The sequence below is a fragment of the Pleurodeles waltl genome, chromosome 2_1 (genome assembly GCF_031143425.1).
Source record: "Pleurodeles waltl isolate 20211129_DDA chromosome 2_1, aPleWal1.hap1.20221129, whole genome shotgun sequence".
NCBI classification, from domain to species: Eukaryota; Metazoa; Chordata; class Amphibia; order Caudata; family Salamandridae; genus Pleurodeles; species Pleurodeles waltl.
The window spans coordinates 295,245,564-295,265,784 of record NC_090438.1 but is presented as its reverse complement, the minus strand read 5'-3'; the positions used below and the strand labels follow the sequence as shown (position 1 = coordinate 295,265,784).

At 42.5% G+C, this 20,221-nt stretch overlaps 1 protein-coding gene across 1 annotated transcript in view; it reads right to left on the bottom strand.

Annotated features, from left to right (window-relative positions):
* The window catches only part of GPC4 (glypican 4), a 187,571-nt gene that overhangs the window by 37,661 nt on the left and 129,689 nt on the right, over nucleotides 1–20,221 (bottom strand). The window contains exon 4 of the mRNA XM_069212519.1: nucleotides 19,690–19,855. Coding sequence (XP_069068620.1) covers nucleotides 19,690–19,855 — 166 coding nt within the window. The remainder of the gene's footprint in view (nucleotides 1–19,689; nucleotides 19,856–20,221) is intronic.

Below are 20,221 nucleotides of genomic sequence, written 5' to 3'. Positions count from 1 at the left end.
ACCAATTTCAAATGGCACACTGGTCCCCCCCCCCTTATAAGTCCCTTGTATATGGTACCTAGGTACCCAGGTCATTGGGGTTCCAGGAGGTCCTTATGGGCTGCAACATTCCCTTTGCCACCCATTAGGAGCTCAGACAAACCCTTTCACAGAACTGCCACTGCAGCCTGCGTGAAATAGTGCACACGTTATTTCACAGCCATTTTCACTGCACTTAAGTAACTTATAAATCACCTATATGTCTAACCTTCATTTAATGAAGGCTAGGTGCAAAGTTACTAAGTGTGATGGCATCCTTGCACTAGCAAAGGTGCCCCCACATAGTTCAGGGCCAATTCCCGGGACTTTGCGAGTGCGGGACGCCATTACATGCGTGCACTACATATAGGTCAATACCTATATGTAGCTTCACAATGGTAACTCCGAATATGGCCATGTGACATGTCTAAGATCATGGAATTGTCCCCCCATTCCAAATCTGGTTTTGGGGAGCCAATTCCATGCATCCTGGGGGCTCCACCATGGACCCCTAGTACTGCCAAACCAGCTCTCTGAGGCTTGCACTGCAGCTACAGCTTCTGCCACCTCACAAACAGGATTCTGCTCTCCTGGGGTCTGGGCAGCCCAGGAAGGCAGAACAAAGCATTTCATTTGGGAGCAGGGTGTTACACCCTCTCCCTTTGGAAATAGGTGATACAGGCTAGGGAGGGTTAACCTCCCTCATCCCCTGGAAATGCTTTGAAGGGCACAGATGGTGCCCTGCTTGATTAAGCCAGCCAACACCGGTTTAGGGACCCCCAGTCCCTGCTCTGGCACGAAACTGGACAAAGGAAAGGGGAATGACCACTCCCCTGCCCATCACCACCCAGGGGTGGTGCCCAGAGCTCCTCCAGTGTGTCCCAGACTTCAGCCATCTTGTTTTCCAAGGTGTGGGGACACTCTGGAGGCCTCTGAGTGGCCAGTGCCAGCAGGTGACGTCAAAGACCCCTCCTGATAGGTCCATACCTGATAAGGTAGCCAATCTCCCACTCAGGGCTATTTAGGGTCTCTCCTATGGGTTCTCTTCAGATTCTACTTGCAAGTTTCAAGCAGGAATCCTCTGCAACTACTACTTCATCCTCCAACCTCGGATTAGCCGCAGACTACTCCAGGAACCGCTGTAACAGCAACAGAGTATCCAGAAGGGCTACTTTTTTGCTCTGCAACTTCAGCTCCAGACAGCCACTGCAATAGTTTCCATGGTGTGCAAGTTCTGGGGACTCCCCGTCTTCACTCTGCACCAGAAGGACCTAAAAAATCTCCTGTGGAGTGACAGAGTCACTCCCCTGCTCAAGCAGGCACCTTCTAAGTCGACAACCGGTTCTCTTGGACGCCTCTCCTGGCGATGACCATGCTCCTTGGAACACAGAGGGTGGACCCCTTTGAAACAGATTGTCCTGAGCTCCTTTTGACCCAATTTGGAGGAGGTAAGACCTTGCCTTCCCCGAGAATGGTAGTACCCCTGTGCACCGCATCTTCTTCACCTCCTGTGGCCTCTGTGCACTATTTGCAAAATTCCTTTGTGCACAGCCTGGCCTAGGTCCCCAGCACTCTATCCTGCGATGCTCAACTCGCCGAGTTGACCTCCAGCGGCGTGGGACCCTCCTTTGTAGTGCTGCCCCAACCACATTTTGCACCTCCTTTGTCCCCATGTCCTGGGACTCCCGTGGATGCTGTCTGATCTTCTGAGGGCTCTCTGAAGTACTGAGAGCCCCCTCTTCCTCCTCACACAGAGTTGAGGCCCCCAGGTCCCTCCTGAGTCCAGACAGCACTACTTTGATGCAAAACGTGACTTTGCTGGAACCAAGGCTTGTTGGAGGAATCCAGTGCCATAACTCACCTGCATCCAACTTCTCTCCGTAGGACATCCAGTGCATCATGCAGGAACCTGTTGACATCTTCCTTGGGTGCATTTCTGCAGTCTTCGTCCAACCAGGACCTGGGTTGGCAGGGCCTCCTGTCTTTCCTGGAATTTCTCCCGACTCCTGGACTTGGTCTCCTTCCTTTGCAGTTCTACAGAACCAGGAATCCACCATTTGTTGTTTGCAGTCTTGCTTGGTTCTTGCAATAACTCTAATCACAACTTGTAGTGTGTCCTAAGGAAACTTGCAGTACTTTACTCCTACTTTCCTGGGCTCTGCGGTGGGGTATTTTACTTACCTTTACTGTATTCTTACTCTCTCATTGATTCTCTACTCTTGTCTAGGGGGGAATTTGTGATTTGCATTCCACTTTCTTAGTAGATGGTTTGTGTTGCCCCTAGTCCTATTTTCTCCCATTGCATTCTAGAGCATTTCCTGTTGTTTGCACTATCTTTTGTCTTATTACTTACCTTATTTTGGTGTCTAGTGTACATATTGTGTATAATACTTGCCTCCAGAAGGAGTATTGAACCTAAGATATTTTTGGCCTTGTGTCACCCAAATAAACTACCCTTATTTTTGGCAACACTGAGAATTGTCTTTACTTGTGTATAAGTACTGTGTAACTATAAGTGGTATCGCAGGAGCTATGCATGTCTCCTAGTTCAGCCTAAGCTGCTCAGCTATAGCTACCTCTATCAGCCTAAGCTGCTAGAACACTTCTACATTTCACTAATAAGGGATAACTGGACCTGGTGTAAGGTGTAAGTACCCAAGGTGCCCACTACAAACCAGGCCGGTCTCCTACACCCTACCAGCAACTGATCCTAAGTAAGGGTTACCAGCAGCAGTATGGGTAAGGATGGTAGACTAGATGGGGCACTAGAGGGTTCTGGTGGTAAAATAAGCAGGCCTGGACTGAAAGTAGAAGAGACTGCTATATCATAAATATTAACATCAAAACCTACATGTAAAATTGTATCATTAAAGAATAATTTCTGACAAACCGGGTTAAAAATGTGTTAAAAATAGTCAACAGCTCATTCAAAGTAGTAGCAGCCGAATTTCCATCCATTTGTAAAAACTGACTTTATATATCTATATTATGTACATAACAATCTACCACAGTTCTAAACCTGGGGCCTGAAGACACCTGGGAGTCTGCAAGTTTTAAAAATGAAATGATGTTAAAAATGTAATAAAGTATATTTACTTTAAAAAAAAAAAAAAAAAAAAAAAACTTACAATTGGAAATGTTAAATTGTTCTGTAAATGTGAAGGAATTTGAAATTTTGAAGCTAAAAATTAAGTTGGTCTCCTTAGCTTGATTTGTAGGAGCAACTCAAGAATAGCAGACAGTACTAGAAACAATTTGTGACCTCAATTAAAGCACTAATATGCAATGACAAAAAGCTCACACAGGAACAAACAAGCATTTGCAAAGCAACGGGTCTCGCGTTTGCTCATGTTAGAGCTGATCGCATTGTAAACTCCTAACCCGACTTTTCATCTATCAGCAAAAGTGTTTTTATGTAGGTAACCCAAAAAAGTGAAATTAAATGTGTAAAGCGCTCGACTTCTGCCAAGCGAAATCGCGTGGAAAATAGAGAAAAAAGTAGTCCACGATCAGACAGAAAACAGCGAGCCTCGCATGTTTTCTGTACTTGGTCGCTGCGCTCGAGGAGGGCTAGCCCCCGGAAAAGGCATGACGTGTGCGTGCCTCCGACTAATGAAAGCAAGCAGATTTTACTAGGCAAGCCCACGAACCAATGAAGGACACTGACGTGACGTCGACAGAGCTCCGAGCCCTTTTCTACTAACTAAAGTGTCTCGCTGCGATACGCATGCGCGAGCACATGCAATGCAGGCTCGACCCTAAAAAGACTAAGCAATATGCTAGAGTCTATCATAGGTCATAGTGCTATGCCTTTTAGGAAGAAATCCAAATTACGAAACTCTCCAAAACTCCCCATTAAAATTAAAGTTTTGCTTTCGGTGTATCTTCTATCTGTATATAAAACAAAACATTTCATAATTCATGTACTTGTTTAATGTACTGTTGTTTCTGTAGTTGTATGTGTTGTTTTGAGGTTCAAATCATAGTAACTGCTTGGTAGGGGTTGGTTGGTAGTCTTCATAGAAAAGTCAAGAAGGTTAAGAATGGCTCAACTTGGAAATTCAGACAAATCATGTACACTGGGAAAAATAGGTTTATTTCACCCTTGACATGCAGCTCAACCATTTTCTTGATTTTACTAATTTGTAGTCATTTCATCTTTTCTATTCTCAGCGGCCATCATGCCTCTTTAATCCTTCAATTTAATTTCCAATTCCATTCTCACCACCCCACCTCCCCCGCCCGCCTTTCGGCTCACGACCTTTCCTTGTGGTATTATGCTTCCAATTCTATCCGGCCATGATTTCTGCAGCAACTGGTGACGAATTGTTAACAATATTCAACGTTTGTCTGTTTATGGTAGTTCCGTACATTATCTTTGTAAAGGGCTGCCACGCAAACCCATGTTAATATAAGATCTAAGGACACCTCCCGTTTCAGTTGTGCTACATAAAAATGCAAAATAAGTCAATGTTTGAAGTCTCAAACTGCCATTGTCACTTGTGCCAAGGTTTTAGTCGGCTATAATCACACTGGAGACTAAAAAACTGCAAGGCCGTGAGTTGTAGCGGGCCTTCTGGTTGGAAAAATGTAGTCACTGAGCCGCCACTCCTGACCGGCGGCTCCACCGTCAGGAAATGGACTCTGGCAGAACCTCACTGCAGCAAAAGGGCGAGCAGTCCTGCCGGGTCAGCACACTGAGGGAACCTTGTTTTCGGGGATATTACGGCTCGGCTGAGATACAAACAACATTACTGCCAGTGTTTAAAATACATGGCACCTGTTCGTTATTAAGGCAAATTTGTGCCTACGTGCTGAGAGCCTAATGTGTCAAAAATATCATTCGAAAATACGCAGAATAACACAGATCGTAAAAAGAGTCTTAAACTTGCATTTTAATGGCTCCTTACATTGCTCTGGTTTGTTTCTAGGGGCATCACACAGTCCTCTGCAGCCCAACGTTGAGCAGGGGCGCGCCCCATTCAGCCGAAGCTCTGAGAATATATATAAAATATGAATAGTCTCAGGTGCCCCTCACCACACTCTGCGGAGGTTGGGGTTCATCATTTTGAATGACGCTGGTGCTCATTTCTATTGGAGAACCCTCCAGTGCTCAGGACTGTGGAAATCTTGGACACAAGGAAGCCCTCGTTGAGTGGAATGAATGGACAGAAGGGGCAGCTACCCCGCCCGCCAAACAATCTTCAGAGTATGCACACCGTTTTCATGTAGACACATAGAATTTGCCTCCAAAATCCATTTGGAGATGCTCAGACACACTTGCTACGCGCTCTCGGTGCAGTAGGGGGGGGTGGTCTGAACCCATTTTCCATAGCTGCTTTAAGGTCTCTGCCGCAACTCTGGAATCTGCAAGGCACATCTTATCACGGGCACTTCAAGGCACATAAATGATAAAAGTCCACGGTTCAAGAACGCACATTTTGTGGGAAATGGTAAAGTCCAATAAACCAGTCATGGTTTCATCTGCTATCAAAAAGCAAGTGACGGCTCAAATATAACCTGCTGCTTTTCCTTACAGTTTTGATTCTCTGGTTAAAAAAATAAAGGAATGACACGTGTCTTTCAACATATTTGGTTAAAATGAAGCCCTAGTTTGTTTAATAGATGTCTGTTTTTCAGGTCTATCTTTTATTGTTCCCCTCGGTGGCCTGACAGTGCAGCCCTGTTTTCAATCACCCCTTTGGTTACATTATATCAAAAAATAGTCATTTCAGTTACGAACCATTACACGAGAAAACACCTAACATAATGGTTTTGTTCAAGTTACTAAACTTGACCATAACCAGGGGTACAGCCATCAACAGTGCATCGAGTGTAGTGGCACCTTGGCTTATAGACTTTAGGGCCTACACTCCAATTACGTATGTCTCTTACTACTCAAACAGATAGCAAAATGACCAGGGTACACCACTGACCACGACTTACACATTTCATCAGTACATTCTCACAATGCATTATAATAAATGTAAAGCACGCGCCCTGACAAGGCATTGAAGAGCGTTTTTGACGAGTACCACGTTCCCCGGAACCCAGGATTACTGGCTGGTCGGTTAGGACAGATTTTTTTTTTTCTAGTTAGTTGTGTAGGGCTTGATTTCATGGGTGTTTGGTAGACTTTGGAGCAGGGATCAAATGAATAATAAATATACTGATAATAACACGAACAATTATAATTCCTCTAAGGGGATGTGGTGAACTGTAGTGTGGTGGCAGGCATTAAAATGTGTGGGTTGTAATTATTACATATGAAGAGTGTGGTTTGAACGCTTGCGCCCTTTAAACCCAGTGAATAAATTGACCCGTCTCTTCCGTCTCGCTAGACTGCATGGCACCTTGCCTCAATGCCCTGGAATGCACATTCCAGTCGGGGCAGCCATTCATGTGGCGCACAATTCATCTGCAGCATAGAATTGTAGCAATGCTTAGAATAAATTGTTGCTCCAGTCAGCCCAGAGGCATTAAAAAATCCCTTTTATTCAATGGAGGAAGAAAGAGAACAGGCGATAAGCCCTTTCATTCGGAAACCCCACACACGCCGCGAAGGACACGGCTTGAATGACAGAGCTGTTCTCGGCTGGAATGCAGCGGCTCTGACCTGCAAACAGGTCTCCAACTCCACGCATATTTTGTCGAAGACAAAAAAAAGAGAAAAAGGTAATAACAAATGGAACAAAAGGTCAGACGCATTGTGGCGCTTTCCCAATATAAAGTGATGCTTCAAAATCTCGGGGCAAAGACTGCTGGCTTGAATGTCCCTTTATACTGTGGGGGGGAGAAAAATGCTTTTGATGTGCCAGCAAATGGGGGACTTTTGTAAACAAGTGGAGCCTGGCCTGGATGTACTCTTCACGTCACAGCCTTTGTTGCTTTTCAATTCGCCCTAAAAAGCCCATCGTGCTTAATCAGATACGCCTTTAATTAAAATAAAAATATTTTAATGGTAAACTCAAATAACAGGCATAGTTTTAATAACAAATTCACCCAATGTGCTACAGGCGTATTCCCCCGCCGACCCCTGCGGCGCAGGAAGGCGCCAGATCAATAATGTATTTGTGAAGGCCTGAAAATAAATACAAACCCCATTTCTTCTGGCTGTTTGGCGCCTTTGTGAACTTGGGGCTGTCCAGGCCATACACAAGAGCATGTGAATGTAGAGCGAATTGGGGTCTTTGTTACTCATGGTGGCAAGGCGTTGCATGGATCCCTGCGCAGGAATGCAGCCTCTGCCCTGACTGCTGATACGGGACAGGAGGCCTCGGCACAGCGGCCACGGTCCTCTTCCGGACAGCAGCAGCAACGATGCCGTTCAAAGCATTTAACACACAGGTCTGCAACAAAAACGGTAGATGCTGCCAAGCAGCCAATAAGACAACTGTGCAGCGTACAAACTCGGATGTCTTAGTTTGTCTTGCTGCGCGCCACGCTAGGTGACTCAAAAGATAGCATGAACCTACTTTTGTGAGCACATTTTTTTTGTGCTGAAAACTGACACATCAGCAGCTTTATATGACACTGCACCACAACAGCGCTTGGTTCTTGCTGAATCTGCACCTCAAAGTCTATCACCAGGAGTGATATTTGGTTCTTTCTCGCCTCCAAGATCTAGGTGCCAAAGCGCCCTCCATTCTCTACCCCTCCATCCCCAAAGCACCCCTCTCCCAGCCCTCCCCAGTGGTACCCTAGTGGGCAGAGTCCTGGATGGCAGTCCATGCAATGACAAATAATGGAACCGGTGCGGGTCAGTGCTAAGATCTCAAGGCAGATCCGGGACATCCGAACTGCTCTTGCCAAGAAGGATGTCTGCTGCAGCAGGCCTGCTGGATAGGTCTCGAAAAGTTAGCAAAATCAAAGTACTGAATGAAAGCTCAGCTGTAAATGAACGGACATTGTAATAGTATTTATATAGCGCTTAGACATTGTGTGGATCAAGTTAGGTATTTAGACTGCTAAATAAAAGAAATACATAGTTATATGATGTCCTTATCTGATATATTCAAAGACAAATATTGGCCATTTTTTTTGCAGGGATCACACCATACTGTATGCCAGCGATCTGCACATTCTGTGTGAGCCTCCCTTGAGCCACGTCCTTTATTTGAAGTGTTAAATACCATAGAAGTTGTAACTGTGCACATTAGTCTTGCTCTATTAAGCTTGTAAGAGGGCATATAGACCTTCAGTGGGTCCTTGAACACTGCACTGCCGGTAGAGACGTCCATGTATCAAGTTTCCTGCTCCACCGAACTCTTCACCCGGCCAGCAGATGGCGCTGCTTCAAATCATTTTGGCACCCGGTGACTAGGCTTCTATGCGAGACCGAGCCAAGCAGTGCTCCAGAGTTAAACCATATAATCTTTCGTCATTTCAATAATGAACACTTTCAGGCAAGAATTGATGAAAATGTAAAAATATTACTAATTCGTTTTACTGGGAAGTGGACACCAAAAAACCGGATTCCCCAAAAAATGAGACTTTCCAAATGAAATGTCTTCTTGCTCTTTCCATGTGTTTTTGTCTGAATTTCATTTAATCACGTTATGAAAGTTGCCACCAAACAAAAATATTGAAGGCATGAGTCCCATCTAGCCACAAGCACCACAATCACACACTAATGTGAACTGGAACAAACTACTCAAGGAGTGGCCACATTAGAGCAGTAATTCACTAAGTTGATGACCCCTCACAAGGGGATGGGGCAGGGGAGTTACAAGGCATCACTGGTGGCAGAACTGTAAAAAAAATAGCGGAGATTAGGTAAACGCTGAAACAAATCTCCCAAAGAGATCTGACAGCAGTATTTGTTTACACAGGACTGTTTGTTAGGCGTAAGTGGAACCCAGTGAGTAACAGTATTCTTCACAGGGCTGAAACCACACTATAGAAGATGGTCAGTTACTTACATTTTATTTTTCCGAATACTATTAGAGACGCTTAAACCATGTAAATCGAATTTCACACTTCAAACAATAGTTTGGAGTTAGTAAAACCATTGCTGAAAAGCGAAGTCTTCACTGATTTAGCAAGAGATATGAAGGGAAAGAAAAAAAAAATGAAGGGTACAGTTTAGCTGCGTCGTGACCAAAGACCACGTACTATCTGTAAACGTGATGTATACAGGAGGAGAAATAAACTCCCAGATCACTGGGTGTGGCTAATAATGAAAACACTACTGATAAAACTGTGAACAAGAAAACCGCCATTGGGTCACTCCGCCCAGAGCTACTGGAACTACGTAACTATGGAACCGTGGTAACCGAGGGCCACATTATGCTCCAGCGTGGACTTTGACCTAATTATAGCAAAAAAGGCAAATTGTGAGGCACAATGAAGCACACTGTGTGGCAGTATTATTTCACGATTTTGCAATTTTAATGCCCACTAACGCTCCGTGGCACAGATTTCACTTTATTAGGTCAAGTTTACAACATTACAAAATCGTGTTAGCTTAATACCAGGATTCAGCAACCAGCAAACTGAAAGGTGCCTAGGCTCTTATCACACGTGGCTCTCCTTTCAGTAACTTGTGATCCATCAGATCAAGTAACACATTATTTTGCTGAACAGTGAAAATTAAGCAGTACATAACAGATTATGTGACAGGTATGGAGATCCATAATTTAGGAGAATAGTGTACACATCTATGCATAATTCGAGAGGCCCTGACCATACCTTGTTTCATTATTGCACAACCATCTAAGGGAGGAGACAGCATATGGACATTTTTGGGACCGTTTTCAATTGCTATAATGTTTGGTTAATTTGGTGTTAACTCACCGTGGTTGGCCAACCCTTTCTATGCGTGGCTGGAGGCCCTACATCTTCAGCAGTGCACAGCAGGAGTTGCCAGGCCCTCTGCCAACACACTGCATGTGTGCAACCCCCACAGCACATGGTCTTAGTTTGGTCAAAGAGGCCAACCAGCTGTCTGTGGCTAATTCAGGCTGTACATGTCCAGAGGTTGTGTAGCACTTAATCCCAGCAACACAGTCACAGGCCGCGTGCAGCCAGGGTCTGCGGTGGGGGGCACTGTTGGCCTTTGGCCATGCCCGCACCCAACCAGTCACTGTCAGCCAACATCTATTGCACATGGCTGAAGGTCAAGTGCAGTGATGATAGGCCTAAATTAGCTATGGTGAATCAACTCCTTTTTTTCTTTAAGAAAAATCATGATTCGCATATCGTTTGCCAGATTTGCAAATCTTGAGACTCCAGGAATGATGAAGGACTTGTGATTCTGGCACAGGATGTACGGGACTCCCAATAAAATGACTTTTTACATATTCATTTCAATGCCAGGGTGGTACTTGCTACCCACACAAGGGTCCGGGGATCAGTGTAGGCTCAGCCTATCTCCTTATAGCTTTTGCTTTAAATTTTTCCAGCATGATACTCAGTGCACCATGTTGAGCAATGGTGGCCGCAAGCAAAAATCTTCTGTGATGGCCCGCCAATAACAGCACCATGGATGCACGATTCTGCAGGCAGATTCGCCAATACACCTTAAATGACAATAGAAAACACATCCATGTCAAGTTGTGTGCCTTTAAAGCTTTTTCATACGATATAAAAATCCTCAATGTATTGCCTAATCCATGGATAATCAGCAGATTACTGTGGATTTTTGACGAAAATGTAACTTCTTCATTTCCAGATTGGAGCACTTTTGGAAGCTAATTTCTCGCAGCCTACTGAATAGATTTACACCAAGCCAACCGCACTTTCTAGAGTAAAGTTCTCTTTTGATGCCCAATTTGGTGTAAATCTGTTCAGACATATTTTCTGGTCCTTCTGGCAGTTAAAATGTGAAATGTCAGTTTTGTGTCCCTCTCCTTTTTTTCCCCCCATTTGACAAATCTACACAAAACTTGCCTGAAGAATCCACAGTGGATGAACATTTTAACTGGAATGTTTTGGGTAGACTTCTTGAACAATGGCAACATTGTTGTGAAAACTAAAAATGCCATAACTACACACTGGATATCACAACTTTGGAAGATGTACAAAGTATCAACTACATTCATTCATTTGCTGCTACAGCTGTAGTGACTGTCGGCTACAGCTGTGCACAAGCTAAAAGGCTTGTATGAGTACACTATCCAAAATAAAATAAAACCTTGTCTATTTTCATATTAAATATTTGCATGCCCTACATATTATCTTTATTACGCCACCGTCACTTCAAACGTATAAACCCAAGCTGGAGAATTAACGTACTACCATCTTGTATTGGCACACTCTATTACATCAATGCCCATGGGAGATGACAAGTAATCCATAAACTGCTTTGCTTTAACAACACAATGACAACAACACAAACTAACTTTCTAGCATGCAAACAACCAATGCACCGCAATTAAACAACTTTAAAACTTTGAATAACTTCAACTGAAACACATACCACAGTATGGATGCATACCACCAAATTCCCCTCATCCCCCTTTCCGGCTCTCCACTAACACTCTTTTCCCTCCCAAGTGTCTAACTAAACCACTAACTCAGGAGCAGCGTGCAACTAGCCGAAAAGGTACTTTAATGCCTCATCAGGGGTAGTAAGCACTATATGAATGCCAATACAACACATAGGTATATATTGCAATACAACTAAAACTATTTCTTCGGGTGATGTAACCGCAAATAACATTTAAGACATCTTAACCTGGTCAGTGGAGTGGAGCCCTAGCCAAAGTGAGAGTTGAATTTGTTAATCCACTTGCTGCAGATATTAATTGTTGCTTTAAAGTAACAATGCTGGACCCAGTGGGGTCAGGAGGGTTTCACACCCGTTGCATTCCACAGAGACTGCCAGTGCTGGAAGAGCAGACTTCATGTCAGTCTGTTGCAAAGGCGCCCGTCTTCATATACATGGTTTTATAGGAGACGCTGAGCTTGGTCCTGACAACAGTGTCCTTACTGCAGGCACGGAGACCGGCCTTCAAGTCAGTCTGGTTATTCCACACAAGGATACCTGCCCCAGTATTGTTATTAGTGCACACAATCGCATCGATACTCGTGTCAGCAGTTACTTTGGGACGTCTGGCAATCTAGTTGTACTTACTTGAGACCCAGACATAATTTCTTAGGTAGGTGCTGTTACTGCAGAGACAGCCATTCTCCTATCAGTATGTGTTATTACTGCAAACACCGACATCGGTCGTCGTGGAATTGCTACAGCAGTCACAGCTACCCTCATGTCAGTGTAGACACTGACATCAGTCCCCGAGGAAGTGTTGTTACTGAAGCATCATCTACCTCGTATGACTCATTACTGCAGGCACTGACATCAGTCCTCATGCAATTGCTGTTACTGTAATGACATCCATCCTCCTAGGTGCATTTTTACTAGTACAATGGCATCTGTCCTCATACTGAGTGACATTACTTCAGGCACTGTCACTGGTCCTCTTTCAGTGTTGTTACCACAGACAAGGATATCAGGCCTCATGTAAGTGATGTTACTACAATGACACCTGTCCTTCTGTCAGTCTTATTAATGCAGACTGACATCGGTAGGTAGTGTTACTGCAATGACATCTGTCCTCCCATCACTGTTATTACCGAAAACCCTGACATCAGTCCTCAGCAGTGCTTAATTTGTAAAATAAGTGCCGTGCCTAAACCTTTTCTCAGAAGACCGCAACGAAGTGGCCAAACATTGGAGTTGCGGAATGGCCAGGCTGTCGAGCACTGGGTCCACCTCCTGCCGCTTTCATCGAGCACCATACACTCCCTGCCCAATTATCTCCCTCTTGCAGGTTCTTTCCAGTGATGCCACGCCATCTGTCCTTATAAGTGTTGTTCCTAGTTCGTGTAAGCACTTCAGCCAGAAACAGTGCTTCTCTCTCCTCATACAAGCATCATTACCGCAGAGGGTGACCTCTGTTCTCGTGTCCGTGTTCTTCACACAATGGCATCTGTCCTCCTACAACTGTTATTACTGACAAAGACTCCAACATTGTCTCTCATGTCACTGTACAGTGACATCTCTCCTCGCATTAAGAGACATTACTAAACAGCAGTCTTCGTGCGAGAGTTGTTACTTTACACCACCATATCTGTCTCTTGTGCTGTCGCGAGAGACAATTTCATCAGTACTCATTTAAGTGTTGTTACTATAATGACATCTGTCCTCGTGGTATGTGATACTACTGCATGCGCTGAAATCAGTCCTCTCTCAATTTTGTTACCCCAGACGGGGGTGTCAGTCCTTGTATGCGCGTTGTTTGTTACACGAGACAAAAACGTCTAAGTGTAAATGTTTTTACTACAGAAACGGACACTGATCTTCAAGTAAGTGTTGTTTCTACAAGGACACTTGATTGGTCCACGGTGCCTGTCCTCTTACAGGCTTTGTGACTGCAGACGCTTACATCAGTCGCCAAGCCAGTGTCACAAGAATATATGGCCGGAGTTAGGGCTTGCCTGATCTGTTTATTTGGCAGATAGTGATGTAAAAAGGCTGACTGCAGTGCTGGGCCACCATGTTACTGTTAAACACCAGCAATAAATATGCATGCCCGTGTATGAGTCTAAGTAGGGCACTGGTCTGAGTTGGCATATTAAACAAGTATAAGTGTATGTAGCGCACACGTTTCAGTTTATGTGGGCCCCTAGTAGGGGTTTATTTAAGGCACTAGTATGAGTTTACTTATTACATTAGTGTGAGTTATGTAGAACAGCGAGTATCAGTTCACAGAGGACGTTATTATGAGCTTATGTCGGGAGTCTAATATGACTAAGTGGGCAGTCGTATAAGTAAGACACTAGATAGGAAAGGATAAGTAGCATACTAGAGTGCGTTAAAATAGGACACTAGTACGAGTTTGTATGGGACATTATTTTGAGTTTACTTATAACACTAGTATGAGTTGAAGTATGATACTAGTATGTTTTTACGTAGAAAACGAGTGTTCATTTATGTAGGATACCAATATGAGTTGATGTAGTGACAATTAGGATGAGTATATGCAGGGCACTAGTATGTGTTAAAGTAGGACACGAGTATGAGATTAAATGGGGACTTTCATGAGCAATATATGTAAGACACTACTAGGTTTTAAAGCAAGACACTAGTACAAGAAGAACGGTAGTGCCAGTTTATTCACACCTCTAGTGTACCTTTAGGTAAGAATACTAGGATGATTATATGTAGGACACTACTACGGTCAAATTAGGACAATGGTGTAAGTAGGACACTAGCGTGAGTTTATTTAGTGATGTCAGGGGGATATATGTGGGATACTAGTAGGTGTTAAAATAGAACACTTATGGCTTAAAGTAGGACACTAGTATGAAAATATGTAAGGACACTAGTATGAAAATATGTAAGGACACTAGTATGAGTTATATGTAGGACACTAGTATGAGTTATATGTAGGACACTAGTAGGAGTGTACGTAGAACACTAGTATGAAAATATGTAAGGACACTAGTATGAAAATATGTAAGGACACTAGTATGAGTTATATGTAGGACACTAGTATGAGTTATATGTAGGACACTAGTATGAGTTATATGTAGGACACTAGTAGGAGTGTACGTAGGACACTAGTATGAAAATATGTAAGGACACTAGTATGAGTTATATGTAGGACACCAGTATGAGTTATATGTAGGACACTAGTAGGAGTGTACGTAGGACACTAGTATGAAAATATGTAAGGACACTAGTATGAGTTATATGTAGGACACTAGTATGAGTTATATGTAGGACACTAGTAGGAGTGTACGTAGGACACTAGTATGAAAATATGTAAGGACACTAGTATGAGTTATATGTAGGACACTAGTATGAGTTATATGTAGGACACTAGTATGAGTTATATGTAGGACACTAGTATGAGTTATATGTAGGACACTAGTAGGAGTGTACGTAGGACACTAGTATGAAAATATGTAAGGACACTAGTATGAGTTATATGTAGGACACTAGTATGAGTTATATGTAGGACACTAGTATGAGTTATATGTAGGACACTAGTATGAGTTATATGTAGGACACTAGTATGAGTTATATGTAGGACACTAGTATGAGTTATATGTAGGACACTAGTAGGAGTGTACGTAGGACACTAGTGGGAGTTTATGTAAGGACACTAGTATGAGTTTATGAAAGGACGCTAGTATGAGTATATGTAGGACACTAGTATGAGTTATACGTAAGATACTTGTATGAGTATATGTAGGACCCTAGTATGAGTTATATGTAGGACACTAGTATGAGTATATGTAGAACACTAGTATGAGTTATATGTAGGACACTAGTATGAGTTATATGTAGGACACTAGTATGAGTTATATGTAGGACACTAGTATGAGTTATATGTAGGACACTAGTATGAGTTATATGTAGGACACTAGTATGAGTTTATGTAAGGACGCTAGTAGGGGTATATGTAAGGACACTAGTATGAGTTATATGTAGGACACTAGTATGAGTATATGTAGGACGCTAGTATGAGTTATATGTAGGGCACTAGTATGAGTTATATGTAGGGCACTAGTATGAGTTATATGTAGGGCACTAGTATGAGTTATATGTAGGGCACTAGTATGAGTTATATGTAGGGCACTAGTATGAGTTATATGTAGGGCACTAGTATGAGTATATGTAGGACACTAGTATGAGTATATGTAAGGACACTAGTATGTGTAGGACACTAGTATGAGTATATGTAGAACACTAGCATGAGTTATATGTAGGACACTAGTATACGTTATATGTAGGACACTAGTATGAGTATATGTAGGACACTAGCATGAGTTATATGTAGGACACTAGTATACGTAGGACACTAGTAAGATTATATGTAGGGCACTAGTATGAGTTATATGTAGGACACTAGCATTAGTTATACGTAGGGCACTAGTATGCGTTTTATGTAGGACACTAGTATGAATATATGTAAGGACACTAGTATGTGTAGAACACTAGTATGACTATATGTAGAACACTAGCATGGGTTATATGTAGGACACCAGTATGAGTTATATGTAGGACACTAGTATACGTTATATGTAGGACACTAGTAAGAGTATATGTAGAACACTAGTATACGTTATATGTAGGACACTAGTAAGATTATATGTAGGGCACTAGTATACGTTATATGTAGGACACTAGTATACGTTATATGTAGGACACTAGTAAGAGTATATGTAGAACACTAGTATACGTTATATGTAGGACACTAGTAAGATTATATGTAGGGCACTAGTATGAGTTATATGTAGGGCACTAGGATGAGTTATATGTAGAGCACTGGTATGCGTTTTATGTAGGACACTAGTAAGATTATATGTAGGGCACTAGTATGAGTTATATGTAGGGCACTAGGATGAGTTATATGTAGGGCACTAGGATGAGTTATATGTAGGGCACTAGTATGAGTTATATGTAGGGCACTAGTATGAGTTATATGTAGGGCACTAGTATGAGTATATGTAGGACACTAGTAAGAGTATATGTAGAGCACTAGTATACGTTATATGTAGGACACTAGTAAGAGTATATGTAGAACACTAGTATACGTTATATGTAGGACACTAGTAAGATTATATGTAGGGCACTAGGATGAGTTATATGTAGGGCACTAGGATGAGTTATATGTAGGGCACTAGGATGAGTTATATGTAGGGCACTAGTATGAGTTATATGTAGGGCACTAGGATGAGTTATATGTAGGGCACTAGGATGAGTTATATGTAGGGCACTAGTATGAGTTATATGTAGGGCACTAGTATGAGTTATATGTAGAGCACTGGTATGCGTTTTATGTAGGACACTAGTATGAGGTAAAGCAGAGCACTAATGTACGTTTATGTAGGACACCGGTGTATTTTTCAGTAGTAGAATAGTATACCTTTAAGTTGAACACCATGACTTTAGTAACAAGGATGCATGAAACAAACTCGCTGGAATAGAGCGAAAATGCGCGCAGAAAGAACTGCAAGTCGTTCAGCTGCAAACCTAAGCGGCCCATTTATGTTTTAGGAAAAAATGAAGGTGCAGGCTAAATCTATTTCCGAACATGGGAAAGGCTGCTAATAAAGCAGTCCCAGTGCGCGCCCAGGTCTGCCGTTTGATCTCAAATCCTTGCCCAGGGGCAAGTAAACAAATCCGCAGGGCCCTGTTACCCAAGCCTCCTCCTGGGATTTACGATTTCAGAAGTCAAAGTGCAAAACGCACGCCCAAATTAAGCCCGGGAGAGACGGTTCATCCAGGGCGTGCCCTCTTCAGCAGCTCCTCCTGCCCCGGCTCGGGTGAAGATGCATGTTTTAAGCTGAGAGTGTGTGGGTCTGGACAGGCCACTACAACCGCACCGTGCTTCTGCGCCTCAGTGGGTGAGGCCACGGGGCACCTACGCAGCTCCTCCTCTGCGCTATAACCGGCTGCCACCAGCTGCATAATATAGGCTGGGTCTGAGGGCTTAGTGACGTACACTCGGAATTAGTTTTTCGAGCACTAAAAGTTATACTAATTCAAATTAATCGAAAGAGTAAAATGGTTCAGACTATTTACCAACTCCAACCAGGTACTGGCAAAGACATAACACCCATTTTGCAAAATTTCCCGAAAGCGCTCAAATGGAGCTGGGCATGCCCTTGGTGTAGCCTCATGGCAGTTCACGGGGCCTGCGATGCATGACTGCGTGGAACTGAACATCAATTGATGCCTTTCGAACTACTGACGTAAATACATCGTACTAAATCAAAGATAGCGTTGTAGTCATGTTAATCGTGTAATGCACGCATTACAGTCATAGTTTAGTATATTTTTAAGTATTCTCATACATATCCTTGTGATCCATGAATAAACGGAGCATGTGGTAATTAATGTAAATGTATACGCATGTAAGAAATTAACGTATGCCACTGTTTCAAACCTGATAGCTGAGTAAAAAAACATATAGATCGATAGCTAGATAGATAATATTTAAGAATGCAAAGGGGAATTGTATAATTATATTTTTTGTAATTTTCTTTCCTGACACCAATCATACAAGCATCCTGCAGAAAGAAACTAAACTGGCTAATGCAGTTTCCCATACTTGCACGAATTACACTTGATTTATCTGAGTGCAAGAAGTGCTCAGAAAACTGTAGGACATGGTTTCTTCCATGTTTTTAATGCCCTTTAAGATTCCCCTTTGATGATGACTGATTTAATTTGCACTGTTTTGCGTGACAATATTGTATTTATGATTAGGCGTTACACCACACCTAGATCAGTTTCGAGTGCTGGAATAGAAATGGGAAAAAGCAGAGCAATGAAAGTTCTGGCGAAAATAGAGTTGGAGTCCAGCTTGATACACAGGATGGACCTAGATCTGACATTCTTTGGCATTCCCTTGATAATGCTAGAGAAAAAAGCTTGTTAAAAAATACTTTTAATTAGATCATTTAGGCAATTGTTGCTGTTTGGAGTAGAGGGCTAAGGCTGTTCCAAATACTTGTCAGTGGCATTCAATATGGACCATTTATAGTTTGCCATGTGTTAAAAAGAGGTCACTGGAATTTACATTTATGCTGTTTAATGGACGTCCATGTGTATCCAGCTGAAAAGTCAACAGGTCCATCATGGGCCATTTTGCTCCACCATCTGAAGTTAAGTTCAATTTAGCTGCCCACTCTCTAACTGCATTTTAAATATATATAAGTAGGATACCCAATGCAACCATTCATGCTGAGTTTTCTATCCTACAAAGATGACAACCACTTGAGGGTCCCGGTCGATCACAATCAAGATCAAATGAGGTGCTTTCAGTGGCACAAAAAGTGAAACCATTCTGTTCAGCATCTACACCATTGTTCTATCTCATCTAGCATGGAACTAATGATGAAAACATTCTGCCTAATAACAAGGTGAGGAACCTAGGGGTTATTTGGATGTAACAATGACTGTTTTGCTAAAACACATAGCAATCATCATTATGTTTAATGTGGTGTGTCATCGACCTCATGCGGACTATTCTCAATGCCACTATAAATGGGGCAGTCAACTCGAGGTTAGATTATAATATGGCACCATACCTGTATCGCGCCAGAAAAAAGATTGTGTTTGATTTAGAGGGTTCAGGATGCAGGGGTTTATCTGACTTTCGGTTTAACAATAAGACATCATGTTTCCTCAAGCAGGAAAGCCTTTAGTTGGATTCCAGAATGAGATGATAGCATGCTTTAAAATGGCCGTCATCCTAAACACATTTTCAGGATGAGATTGAGGAAGGATAACCCATAAAGTTATTGCAGATATAAGAGGGGTTATCCATGAAAATATATGTTCCCAATACAGGGAGATTTAATGTTCAAATGCATGTTACCTTTAGATTTCCATCTGTGGTGTTTTCCAACTGGTGGATAAATCTCATGTATGTAAACTTTTTGACCATTTGAGTACTCCCAAAATGTCTAAAATTCTCTTAGCATCCAAGGACTTCCTCCAGGATTCTTTTGAATCCATGAATAGTCTGAAACTTAATTCAAATGTAACAGTAGTCCTGCACAGACCAATTTTACATTTTTTTGTCCTACATTTGTGAACGGGGCTGTAGATGTTTATTAAATGCGATAGGTGCACTTGACCTCATGACAGAATGATAGTGGTTCTTGTTGTTTAGGTGAGATACACATGCTGCACACAACTTTATTTACCTATAAAAGCGTTCCAATCTGCATCAAGATCCCCAGCATTGGCAAGACATCCCCGCATTACATTGAGGCAGTAGTTGTTGCATGGCTTCACAGTCACCAGACCTCTGCAGTACGGACAGTACATCATTTTCACCACGGCTTGTGAGCACTGGGGTGTTGGATTTACCTTCAAAAGAAAACAAACATAACATCACATTAATAGTGAAAAAGTAACAGACAAAAAGATCTCTGCAAGTTTTCCATGAATCTGTTTTAAAGAACAAAGGAGGGAGTTTTCTAGAATTCAAAGGGTGTCACTGGATTGAACCAACAATGGTGCACTTCAAATGGACATGTTGCACGGACTCTAGGGTAAACAGTACCAATAGTACCATCTCAAAAGGCCTTCTGAAGTAAGATTTAGGAGTAAACACTTAGCAAGTAGACCCAAATCAAATAAGACACCTTCAGGTAGTCCTTTTGTAGCCAATAGAAAATTGCATTCTGGGACTTGTGGTTTTGCTTTTCACATAAGTACAGTCTGAAAAGTCCA